We start from the raw sequence: 12,246 nt of genomic DNA on the forward strand, positions 1-12,246 counted from the left end.
AAATATTGTTGGTGATTATGTGTGTGTGTGTGTGTGTATGTATCCATTTCCCTTTTGCCATTCACTTCAAATAAAGGCTTGTTGTCTGACTTGGGAAAGATCTCCAAAGATGGAATTGACACATCAGACATGAGGGGTGATGGATGACGGTTGGGGAAGTGGTACTTGATGCCGACAAGCCTCCTTGGCTAAGAGAAGGGATGCCAAGCTCTCTTCCCAGAATCCAGCCACGTGGGCAGTGGCTGTAATGAGTGGCCATACATAGTTAATAGTACCAATATTGTTGCAAACTAAAGCATCCGTCAGCATCTAATATGATTAATTATACACTTGCTCTGCTCTGCTCTGAGGGCTCTTTTTTTTTCCCCTCTTGAGGTAGCTGTAACCCAAAACTTTTATTCCATGATTGCGGGGGGAGAGGGGAAGGAAGATAAGAAACCTTAGGATGGAAAGTTTGGAAAGAGTTCTGTGAAATATCGACTCACCGTTGGGAAAATTCACCCAGAAGCCTGTTTCTTTCCCTCTCAGCCCAGCAATGGCCAAGCGACATTCCACTGGCAAATCCGACAGCATCACTTAGAAGGACATGAAAGGAAATGGGAAACTGTCAGACAATCTGAATTAGAAGTCTGTTACTGGCCTGCCACGCCAATCACGGTGACAGGTTTACTGAGGTTTCAGAGGGTAATTTATTCCAGATCGGGCTGCATTTGTAGTCGTTGTTAGGTGTTTTTATTACAACGCAGCTGTGACATCACCCCAAATGTGATTTTGATTTTTCCCCTCCTTTTCCTTTTTCCTGCTGGCTCTCTCACAGATTGGATCAATCCATATCTCCGGTCCCTACCACCTCCATCTGACTGAACCTGTGATTCTCAAAACCACCTACGACTGAACCATCACAAAGAGGGTCCCTTTCAGAGCAAGAGAAAAGAGAAAAGGAAAGCAAAAGGTTTGAGAAGATGGAAACCTTGCCACCCCCCATCATCACAACTTCCACCCTCATTATCATCCTCACCATCATGTCTTGTCCCAAGCACCTTGGGCTAAAAGTGTTACTCCACCGTTCTCAGTCCACATTTACAGTCTTGGTATCTTCCATTTAAAGTTGAAATTTTTCAGGTCTTCCTGAAATGTTTGTTAGCAGGATTTTTTTGGCCTCTTTTTCGCCAACCATATGATGGTAGCCATAGCAATACAACTTAGACTTATATACCACTTCACAGTGCTTTGCAGCCCTCCCCAAGTGATTTACAAAGTCAGCATATTGCCTCCAGCAATCTGGGTCCTCATTTTATCAACCTCAGAAGGATAAAAGGCTGAGTCAACCTTTAGCCGGTCAGGATCAAACTTCCTGGCTGTGGGCAGAGTTAGCCAGCAATACTGCATTCTAACCACCGTGCCACCATGGCCTGGTACCCAATTGACTGTGATCCATGCTGGACTTTGCTTACTCATGCAGAACACAGGTTCAACAAAGCACATTCTTCATTCTATCACTATCTCAGAGAGCCTTTAGGAATTACTTCTTTGTAGAATTTACTTGTGGTCCCGATATGAGATACGAAGAATCTTTCTGAAGCAATGTTGTCGAAAGAAATGGTTGGGGTTTTTCCCACAACTTCCACTAGGAAGAAATTCTACCAAGCACAGAATTCCAGATGTCATCCTGCCAATGCTGAGGATGATGGGTTGGCATCAGACACAACATTCAGAGCAGATCCGCAGAAATGGTTGACTTCAACTCCATGAATTTTTAGTGGGGTCGGAAACCAAGTGTGGCTAAATCTGGTTCCAATCCAATACAGGTAGTCCTCACTTAGTAACCACAAGGGTGACTGATGACACAGTCACTAAGTGAAAAATCATGCATCTGCATTGGACCTACAATGTCACTTCCCGTTCAGTCATTAATGAGTCACCCTGGGGTGTTCAGTGAGACCTCACATGAACACCGCTTGCAATTTTATTCCAACTGCTTCGTTGACTGCTTGTTGGAAGCCCGTTGTGAAGCACACAAATGGCAATCACATCGACCACAGGATGCTGCAAGGCTTGTAAATGAGCACTGGCTGTGAAACACCTGGATTTCTATCTCATGACCACAGGGATGCTGTGATAACCATTAAGTGCGAGGACCACTCACAAGGCTACTATTTCAGCACCATCGTAAGTTCATACAGTTGCTAAGCAGAGGAGTCATTAAATGACATCCACCTTTATTGTTCCTCCCATTAGTGGAACTCATGCTTGAAGATGTGTATGGTGCTATTTCTTCAAGTCCTCCCGGGCTAATTTAAGGCCCACCTTCTTCCTACACTCCACCCCCCCCCCCACTGTGCTTTGTTTCATTTTCTTCCAAAGCAGGAAGCAAGAATAGGACCACATCTGGGCATCCACAGAATGCCCTCTTATTTTAGGCATGAGGGGTGGTGGTGGTCAATTTCTACTTATTTAGGAATTCTTCTGGGACAAGGAATCCTCCCATTATGGATAGGATGCTGCACTATTGCTTCTATTCTCTATGTCAGTGATGGCGAACCTTTTAGAGACCGAGTGCCCAAACTGCAACCCAAAGCCCACTTATTTATCGCTGGGTGCCAGGTGGGTGTGGCCCACTGGATGGGCGTGGCTGTGGTGGTCATGGCAGACTGGGTGGGTGTGGCCAAGGTGGGCGTGATCACCTTGATGTGGTTCCTGGGGAGGGACGCCTGTGGGGGCTGAGCAGGGTTGGGGGAGATCCAGGGGGTCTCTGGCAGGTGGGGCGGTGGGTAGGAGGCTCGTCCTGCTGGGTGAGGCAAGGCAAGGCGAGGCAGAGTGCCATTGTCACAGGGCAAGGTGAGGCAGGAGCCGGGGCAGCTGCTGCCTGACACCATCAGCCCCCGCACACAGAGGCCAGTGAGCGCATGGGTGCTGGGATGCATCTGGCCACGTGGGACCTCGGCGAGTTAGCGGACGGCTGGTTGAAGAAGGATGGTTGCCATCTCCGGGGCATGGCGCGCGTGCCCACAGAGAGGGCTCTGAGTGCCGCTTCTGGCACACTTGCCATAGGTTCACCACCACTGCTCTATGTCAACGGTTCTCAACCTTTTCTTCCCTATGGATCTCCTTTAAATACCTTTTGAGGCCATGGACTGTGGCCTCAGACTCCCAAGACATAACTCAAGATTTAAATAATAACATTTCTTCAAGACTTGACAGACCTCCTGTGATGATATTGCGTTCCCCCTCCCCCCGGGGTCTGCAGACCACAGGCTGAGAACCTCTGTTCTATGTATTCATTTGTGTCTATGTATGTTATTGACTCCAGATAGTTTTTGAAATGTTTGAAACATAAACATGACGCCAACACCACCCTGTAATCCAGTCCCAGTTTTGGTCACCACGATGTAAAAAAGATGCTGAGACTCTAGAAAGAGTACAGAGAAGAGCAACAAAGATGATTAGGGGACTGGAGGCTAAAGCATATGAGGAACGGCTGCTGGAATTGGGCATGTCTAGTTTAACAAAGAGAAGGACGAGGGGAGACATGATAGCAGGGTTCCAATATCTCAGGGGCTGCCACAAAGAAGAGGGAGTCAAGCTATTCTCCAAAGCGCCTGAAGGCAGGACAAGAAGCAATGGATGGAAACTAACCAAGGAGAGAAGCAATCTAGAACTAAGGAGAAACTTCCTGACAGTTAGAACAATTAACCAGTGGAACAACCTGCCTCCAGAAGCGGTGAATGCTCCAACACTGGAAGTTTTTAAGAAGCGACTGGACAGCCATCTTTCCGAAATGGTGTAGGGTTTCCTACCTGAGCAGGGGGTTGGACTCGATGACCTCCAAGGTCCCTTCCAACTTTATTATTATTATTATTATTATTATTATTATTATTATTATTATTATTATTATTATTATTATTATTATTATTATTATTATTATTATTATTATTATGTAGCTACAATAGTACTGAACATATTTAGAAAAGAAAATCAGGTTCGCGTGAAGTCCGCAGGTCCAAAGTCATCCCGCCCTTAAATTTACATTTTTGCAAAATGTAAGAATTATCTTTGGGGGGTGCTACTAACCTTCCATTACCACATAAAGAGGACAGTTGGCTTTCAGAAGCCAGAGATGCCATAAAAAAATCTGTACACAACAAGGAAATGAAAATTTCCCTTGGTCCGAAGGGAAGGGAATGTCAAACCATGACACGAAATGCGGCTGGCTTACTGAACAGGAGCGCTCTTGTTAGGAAGATGGATAGTGAGAAATAACTAATTTTCCCCCCACCACAAGCCCCACTTACAATAATGGAAGGAAGGTAGGAGATTAAGGTCTGCTGATCTTCACCAGATCTTCCGTTGATTTGCAGTCTTCTTTCAAGGAGATGGTTCATGCAGTAAAGTATCTCCCAGCTGAATTTCTTCAAAAATGTCTAGTCCACGTGGATGATTTATGTTGATATTTTTGCTCTTCCTGTAGCAATGCTTTTTTGAGGCCAACCGTGCTTTCTTTCTGCTTGTCTGCAATGCTCATCAATCTGCCTGACCATTACTTGATTCTATCTCTGCTGCTGAATTATTATCTGGAAAGCCATGATTACTTTTTCCCTTGCAGCCCTGAAGAATTTCATACTGGCCTACAAAAAAAAAAATAAATGACAAAGCGTTTGGTGTCTTTTCGTTTCCCTGTTATGTACAGATTTTTCTGTCATCCCTGGCTTCTTAAATCCAACTGTCCTTTCTCTGGACTTGTTATGTGCTAATGGAAGTTAGTAGCGCCCCCCCCCAAAAAAAAGATAATGCTTGCATTTTTCAAAAATGTAAATTGAGAGCTGGATGACTTAGGACCTGCTGGCTTCATGTGAACCTCAACATAAATTTACAGCCTTCTTGAGAGAAGAAACCTGTTAAAAGATATTTTTCCCCAGACCCCTGGTCTAGTGGGAGAAAGGGAGGAGATGGGAGGAACATAAAGGAGACCCCACTCCTATTTTTGCCTTCGGACTTACCCACTTAATAAGAAGAAAACTATTACAAAATAGAGAGAGAGAGGGAGGGAGGAGGAGGAGGAAGAGGAGGAGGAGCAGCAGCTCTGGTTGAATTCTTATTTTGTCCCTATGTCCTTATTTGAGGAATCATAAAGTTTGCTGGAATTTTTTAATTGCCTCTGGTAGAGACCATTGATACGGTTGTAATATTTAAACCTTGGCAGCTTTAAAAAAAAAAAAAAAGCAGAATCAGACTTCCGCTGGTAGTTGATGAAATACCACCCCAAGTTGTGAGGTGGACTGAGAAATTGAAAGGGGGGGGGGAGGAAACCATTCCCAGAGCCACAAAGATCAAAGCAGTTTTGTATCAATTATCATGAAAAGAACCTGGGCCCGTCTCTACAGTTCCCAGGAACTGAGCCTGACTCAACAGAGACTTCTTTACATGTTACCTTTTGATTAGATTGAATAGCTCTGTAGTTTATTACTGGAAGGGAAATAGGGTGGCGAGGGAGCTGATAATTCTGCAGTTGCACTTTCCTCCTTCCAATCAAGACCAGAAAGAGTTAATCAAGCACCTAGGAGTGCTGGTTAATAGTATTCATTAATTTTAGGGCAACAAAAAACTCTGGTCCATTTCCTTGTGTGTGCGTGTGTGTGTGCGTTTTCAGTGTAAAGTGCTCAAGTTTCCTTCTTTTGTGAAGGAAGTAACAAGTCTGATCTGCTTACTGTTTGGGCAACTCTCATTCCTGACAGTTAGAACAATTAACCAGTGGAACCACCTGCCTCCAGAAGCGGTGAGTGCGCCAACACTGGAGGTTTTTAAGAAGAGACTGGACAGCCATTTGTCCAAAATGGTACAGGGTTTCCTGCCTGAGCAGGGGGTTGGACTAGATGACCTCCAAGTTCCCTTCCAACTTTATTATTATTATTATTATTATTATTATTATTATTATTATTATTATTATTATTATTATTATTATTATTATTATTATTATTATTGAATGCTCCAACACTGGAAGTTTTTAAGAAGAGACTGGACAGCCATTTGTCCGAAATGGTATAGGGTTTCCTGCCTGAGCAGGGGGTTGGACTAGATGACCTCCAAGTTCCCTTCCAACTTTATTATTATTATTATTATTATTATTATTATTATTATTATTATTATTATTATTATTATTATTATTGAATGCTCCAACACTGGAAGTTTTTAAGAAGAGACTGGACAGCCATTTGTCCAAAATGGTATAGGGTTTCCTGCCTGAGCAGGGGGTTGGACTAGATGACCTCCAAGGTCCCATCCAACTTTATTATTATTATTATTATTATTATTATTATTATTATTATTATTATTATTATTATTATTATTATTATTATTATTATTTATTCCTGTCAAGTGCAAGAACTAACTCTCAAAAATGCATCTCCAACCCTGGCATTTAAACATCTTTGAAGGCAAAGTGGTGGACCTCCAGATGTTCCAATGATGAAACAGTTCAACATACGGAAAGCTTTGCTGATGCTGTGACTGTAATAAAGATTAATTGAAATGATGGAAAAGTGCACAGTGACCACTCCTGAAGAGGTCCTTCAGTCTTCTTTCTTGAGGAGCAATGGTGAGAAAAAAAAAATATTTGGTGATGACAATACGCATCCAATGTATGGTGTGGATACCCTAGGATCATATCAAGCATTGTGAAGAATTTAGGCAATTGTAACTAATTTTTAAAAACACAGTAGCATCAGGTAAGGTAGAGCAAAAGTTCTAGCTTTGAGAAGTGGTCCAGCATTCTAACAAAAGGGGGGACATGAATAATTGACGCATCATAGCCAAGAGAGGATCCTGGAAAACAGATGCTACAGGATGAGGATGAGTAACATAAGGCAATTAAGTCAAGATTCCACCTTGATCATGAGGAAGATAAGGAAATCTACCAAAGAGGGAAACCTAACTAAGTTTTAAGGAGTTGGGCAACTTTCTAAATCTAATAAAAGTAAGTTAAATAAAATGAAATTTGGGGTGGATGAAGGTGGCCCTTATTGAGATCCACCAGCCACAGGCTCAACAGATTACCCCAAAAGTCACCTCTGGTGAGCCCACATCTAAGGCTGGAATTAAAGATGACCAAATTTGGCTTCCTGGAAAATTTAGCTTCCTGGGCTAGGAATACCTTTGAATCCAACACCTTTCACCTGGAGAGGAAGCAGAAAAAGCCAGCAGCACACAACTCCTGTTCCTTTTCTCCACTCCCTTATGCCAAATAGCGAGGGTTTGGGTGTGCCTCTCCTGTGTACTAAGGTGTGTATGTGTGTGTTGTATAGGGGGGGAGAGAGAGTAGAACGCATCTGAATGGAGGTTTCGGGATCTGGAGGGAGCAAGGGAGAAGATAAAATAAGACAACCTTTATTGTCATTTTTTTTTTTACTGTGGGCACAAGGGCACACATCAAAAATGAAATTTAGTTGCCCGCTCTCAAAGTGAAACGCATACACGACATACACCTAAACATACTATGTACAACCTATGTATAGACCAGTGGTGGCGAACCTATGGCACGCGTGCCAGAGGTGACACTCAGAGCCCTCTCTGTGGGCACGCGTGCCGCTGTCCCAGCAGAGTTCGCCAGAGTAGCGAGCACGTGGCGTTTGGAACCAACAGGGCAGGAAGTGAGCAAGCAAGCGGAGTTGCCCGCCCCCCCAGGGATGCCCCGGAGATGGCAAGGGACTGGCCCCAGCCACACTCACCCAGTCTGCCGTGACCACTGCAGCCACACCGACCCAGTGGGCCATACACACCTGCCCCCCACCCTGAGGGCACCACAATGCTGATGCAGCCCTGGCACTTTGCAATAAATAAGTGGGTTTTGGGTTGCAGTTTGGGCACTCGGTCTCTTGCTTCCAGAAGTGGTGAATGCTCCAACACTGGAAGTTTTTAAGAAGAGACTGGACAGCCATCTGTCTGAACTGGTATAGGGCAGGGGTTGGCAACCTTGGCTCTTTTATGACTTGTGGACTTCAACTCCCAGAAGGTTGCCTACCCCTGGTATAGGGTTTCCTGCCTGAGCAGGGGGTTGGACTAGATGACCTCCAAGGTCCCTTCCAACTTTATTATTATTATTATTATTATTATTATTATTATTATTATTATTATTATTATTATTATTATTATTAATTATTATTGATCATCGCATAGTCAGCCAGATGTTCAGACTGGATTTGGCATTTTGTCTACCTATCGAGTCCTTACCCAGGACCTGGGATAGGCAGATGTGGATGTTTGATGGTATTACAGATATCGTCGCAGGATGGAAGCAGTTCCTAGTAAGGCCGCCTTTTGCAATTGACTAATAGCGAATTTGTCAATGCCAATGATGGTGTTCAAGTGGTGCTCCAGTTGTTTTGGGATTGCATCCAAGGCACCTATGACTATTGGTACTACCCTTGCTTGCTTTTGCCACAGTCTTTCTATTTCTTTGTATATTATTATTATATTATTACTATTACTATTACTATTACTATTACTATTATTATTATTATTATTATTATTATTATTATTATTTTTACTATTATTATTACTATTATTATTATTTATTATTATTATAATTATTATTACTATTATTATTTATTATTATTATTATTATAATTATTATTAATTATTATTATCATCATCATCATCATCATCACTCTGCCACCCAACCTCTGTTGCCACACGGCCTCTCCTATCCCCCCCCCAGCCGCTCCCCCTCCGCGGGATCGGGACCCCCTTTTGCGCCAAGCAGGCGACAGAGCAGAGCGCGCAACCCAGGCCGGCGGGGAGGCGTCGCTGCGCCGGCCTCGGAGATGCCAAGGAGGCGCTCCCGAGGAAGAGGAGGAGGAGGGGATTCAAAAGTGACTTTCTCCTCTTTCCCCGGGGCTAAGCCCCTCCCACCGGCCCACGGCCCCGCCCCCGAGCTCCTTGGCACGTCCCCGATTGGTGGGCAGGGCCGGTGCCTTTGAAGTGCGCTGCAGACCGGAGCTATTAGACGCGCGGCTCGGGGAGAGGAAGGACTTTTTTTTTTTTTCCTCTCTCTCTCTCTCTCTCTCTCCCTCCTCCCCTCCGTCTCTCGCCGGGGCCGGTGCGGTCGTCCTCGCCGGTGCCGCCGCCGGTGCCGCCGCTTCCCCGACGCGCCCGGCCCGGTTTTCCGCGCCTCTCCCCCCCCTTCTCCCCCCTCCCCAGCCCTGCCCTACCCCACCCCCGCCCTGCCCGGCTCGCTCCCCCAAATGAGCGGCGGTTCGCCCGCTGGATCTAACGCAAGGACATCGCCCAGCGGCAGCAGCGGAGGAGGAAGAGGCGGCGGAGGCGGCGGAGGAGGAGGCGAAGGCTCGGCCGCCGCCTGGTCAGCCCAGCCCTCCGGAGCCGCGTGCCCGGCGCTCTCGCACCTGTCCCCGGAGGACCCCCTGCGCCAGGCCAACCGGCTCCCCATCCGGATCCTGAAGATGCTGAGCGCCCACAGCGGCCACCTCCTGCACCCGGAATACCTGCAGCCGCTCTCCTCCACGCCCGTCAGCCCCATCGAGGTCAGTGCCAAGTCCGAGCCGCCTTCCCCGGCTCGCTCGCCCGCAGAGCCCGGGCCTTTTCTCGCCGCCGCCGCCGCTTCTGCCCTCGGCTCTCGGCCACGGCGCGCCTTCCCAACTGCTTTCCCCGGGGCGGCGGAGCCCCCCCCCCCATCCCCCCACCCCCCAGCCCTTTACGAGGCGCTTCCCGGAGCCCCCCCCCTCCATCTCCACCTCCGTTCCCCCTTAGCTCGGGGACTTCTCTGTACCCCGCTTGCAGGCGCCCCACTTTTGTGGACGGCTGGCACAGGGGCAGCCTTAAGCCCGAGCTGGCTTGGCTGGCCTGCGGATGGCAAGGGCTCAAGGACTGGGGGTGGGGGGGTGGGGAGGGGGGCGGACGAAAGAAAGAAAGAAAGGTGCGTTACGGTCTTGGGCACCTTCTTCCCCAACTTTGCGCCGCCGTTTTCATTCTACCGCTTCGAAAAGGAGGGTGCAAAGGGGCGCCTGCAGGGGGGGGGGGTTGATATCAAACGAGCCCGGGGAGAGGAAAAGGTCCCATTTTGGGCGGCGGGGGGAGAGGACTTCTGTCCTCCGACTCCCACTCCGGGGTCCGCGGCTGCACGTCGGAAGGCGCCCAACCCGTAGCGCGGATGACCCTACAGCGGGGATGAGAAGCGGGGAAGGGGAAAAAAAAAAGCAATTCCTAGGTTGGGGGACGGACGGACGGGTGGCAGGGAATTTTCCAGCCATCGGACTGGAAAACTCTCGTCCCTCGGGAGATGCGGGCTGGGTCTGGGGCGCCCCGGGACCCCCCTCGCCTCGCCCGGCTTTTCTCACGCGCCTTTTCCTCTCTCTCTCTCTCTCTCCTTCCTCCCCGCAGCTGGACGCGAAGAAGAGCCCCTTGGCGCTGCTGGCGCAAACCTGCTCGCAGATCGGGAAGCCGGATCCGCCGCCCGCTTCCAAACTCAACGCCGGCGCGGCCGCCGGGCTGTCTGGGCCGGATAAGGAGTCGAGCGGCCGCGCCTCCGGGGCCGGAGCCGGCAGCTCCCTCGCCAAGCAACTGGGCGACGCGCCGGCCGAGGATAAGTCGAGCTTCAAGCCCTATTCCAAAGGCGGCGGCGGCGGAGGAGGAGGCGGCGGAGGAGGCGGAGGAGGAGATCCGCGGAAGGACGGCAGCCTCCCGTCGAGCCAAGCCGGGCCGGGCGCGGAGAAGAACGGCTTCCGAGTGCCCAGCGCCGCCTGCCCGCCTTTCCCTCCGCTCTCCGCCGCCTCGTCCTCGTCCACCGCCTCCTCCACCTCTCCGGGCGGCTCCAGGGGCAATTCCCCGCAGCAGGCGGACTGCCGAGGCGGCCCCGACGACAAGAAGGAGTCGGAGATGGCGGCCAAAGGCAGCCCAGACGGCGCGCAAGGAGGCGGCGGCGGCGGCGGCGGAGGGAGCAGCCGCTCGGGCGCCGGCAGCGTGGAGCCCGGGGCGCCAAGCGAGCCGTCTTCTGGGCGCAAGTCGGAGCCTCCGGCCTTGGCGGGCCACGTGGCTCCGGTGTCTCCTTACAAGCCGGGCCACTCGGTCTTCCCTCTGCCCCCCTCCGGCATCGGCTACCACGGCTCCATCGTGGGCGCGTACGCGGGCTACCCTTCCCAGTTCGTGCCCGGCTTGGATCCTACGAAGGGCGGCTTGGTGAGCGGCGGCCAGCTGCCGGGGGCTTTGGGGCTGCCGGGGAAGCCCCCCAGCTCCAGCCCGCTGACGGGGGCCTCGCCGCCTTCCTTCATGCAGGGATTATGCCGAGACCCCTACTGCCTGAGCTACCACACCGCCTCCCACCTGGGCACGGGCAACTGCTCCAGCTGCGTCCACGACCCGGGCAGCTTGAAAAGCGCCTACCCTTTGGTCTACCCCAGCCACCCGCTCCACGGCGCCCTGTCCTCCGGCGCCACGACGGGCCTCTCCGGCCACTCGCTCTACACCTACGGCTTCATGCTGCAGAACGACGCCCTGCCCCACATATGCAACTGGGTCTCGGCCGGCGGACCTTGCGACAAGCGGTTCGCCACCTCCGAGGAACTGCTGGCTCATTTAAGGACCCACACGACTCTGCCCGGGGCGGAAAAACTTCTGGCTGGTTACCCTACCTCGGGGCTGGGCTCCGGGGCGTCGTGCCACCTCCACCTGCCGCCTGCCGGCCCCGGCAGCCCCGGTTCCTTACCCGGATCTCTGTCGTTGAGAAGCCCGCAGACTTTGGGACTAAACCGCTACCATCCCTACGGCAAGAGCCACTTGCCGACGGCCGGGTCCTTGCCGGTGGCTTCCTTGCCTGCAGCTGGACCCTACTACTCCCCCTACGCCCTTTATGGCCAAAGACTAACCTCAGCTTCTGCACTTGGATATCAGTAACTCCAGCGGCCCCCCCTGCCCTGCCCTGCCCTGCCCTCTCTGGCGACCCGGCCTCGCCTCCACGGAGTGTGTATTTATTTCCTGTATGTTAGCTTAAAGCTGGGAAAATAAGTGCATTAATACACCAATGAATCAATGGTATGCAAAACGTCTGTGTCCCCCCCCCTCGCCCCCCGCAACCCACCCTCTCCAAAATCTGACCCACTCTTTTATCTTTTTTTTTTTTAAGCAAAATGTTTGTGTCCGTGGGGTGGGGTGGGGTAGGGGAAAGTTTCCTTGTCTTTTCTGCCCCCCCCCTTTAAATATTGTTTTGTTTTGTTTTTAAAGAAAGCTTTGCTCTGAGCCGCA

At 50.1% G+C, this 12,246-nt stretch overlaps 1 protein-coding gene across 1 annotated transcript; it reads left to right on the forward strand.

The window, feature by feature from the left end:
• Window positions 1-9,236: 9,236 nt before the first annotated feature.
• Window positions 9,237-11,913, forward strand: ZNF703 (zinc finger protein 703). The gene is made up of 3 exons (XM_015819757.1): window positions 9,237-9,318; window positions 9,358-9,533; window positions 10,390-11,913. Exons 1-3 carry the CDS (start codon window positions 9,237-9,239, stop codon window positions 11,896-11,898), a joined length of 1,767 nt encoding a protein of 588 aa, XP_015675243.1. The 3' UTR covers window positions 11,899-11,913.
• Window positions 11,914-12,246: the final 333 nt, after the last annotated feature.

This window comes from Protobothrops mucrosquamatus, unplaced genomic scaffold (genome assembly GCF_001527695.2).
Source record: "Protobothrops mucrosquamatus isolate PMUCROS unplaced genomic scaffold, P.Mucros_1.0 scaffold977, whole genome shotgun sequence".
Lineage (NCBI taxonomy): Eukaryota > Metazoa > Chordata > Lepidosauria > Squamata > Viperidae > Protobothrops > Protobothrops mucrosquamatus.

What these genes read in the sequence shown, in the direction of transcription:
- ZNF703 (XM_015819757.1), top strand. Translation starts at nt 9,237, where the DNA reads ATGAGCGGCGGTTCGCCCGCTGGATCTAACGCAAGGACATCGCCCAGC. An exon ending in AGGAAGAGGCGGCGGAGGCG is followed by an intron (nt 9,319 to 9,357) that starts GCGGAGGAGGAG and finishes CCGCCTGGTCAG; the next exon opens with CCCAGCCCTCCGGAGCCGCG. An exon ending in CGCCCGTCAGCCCCATCGAG is followed by an intron (nt 9,534 to 10,389) that starts GTCAGTGCCAAG and finishes TCCTCCCCGCAG; the next exon opens with CTGGACGCGAAGAAGAGCCC.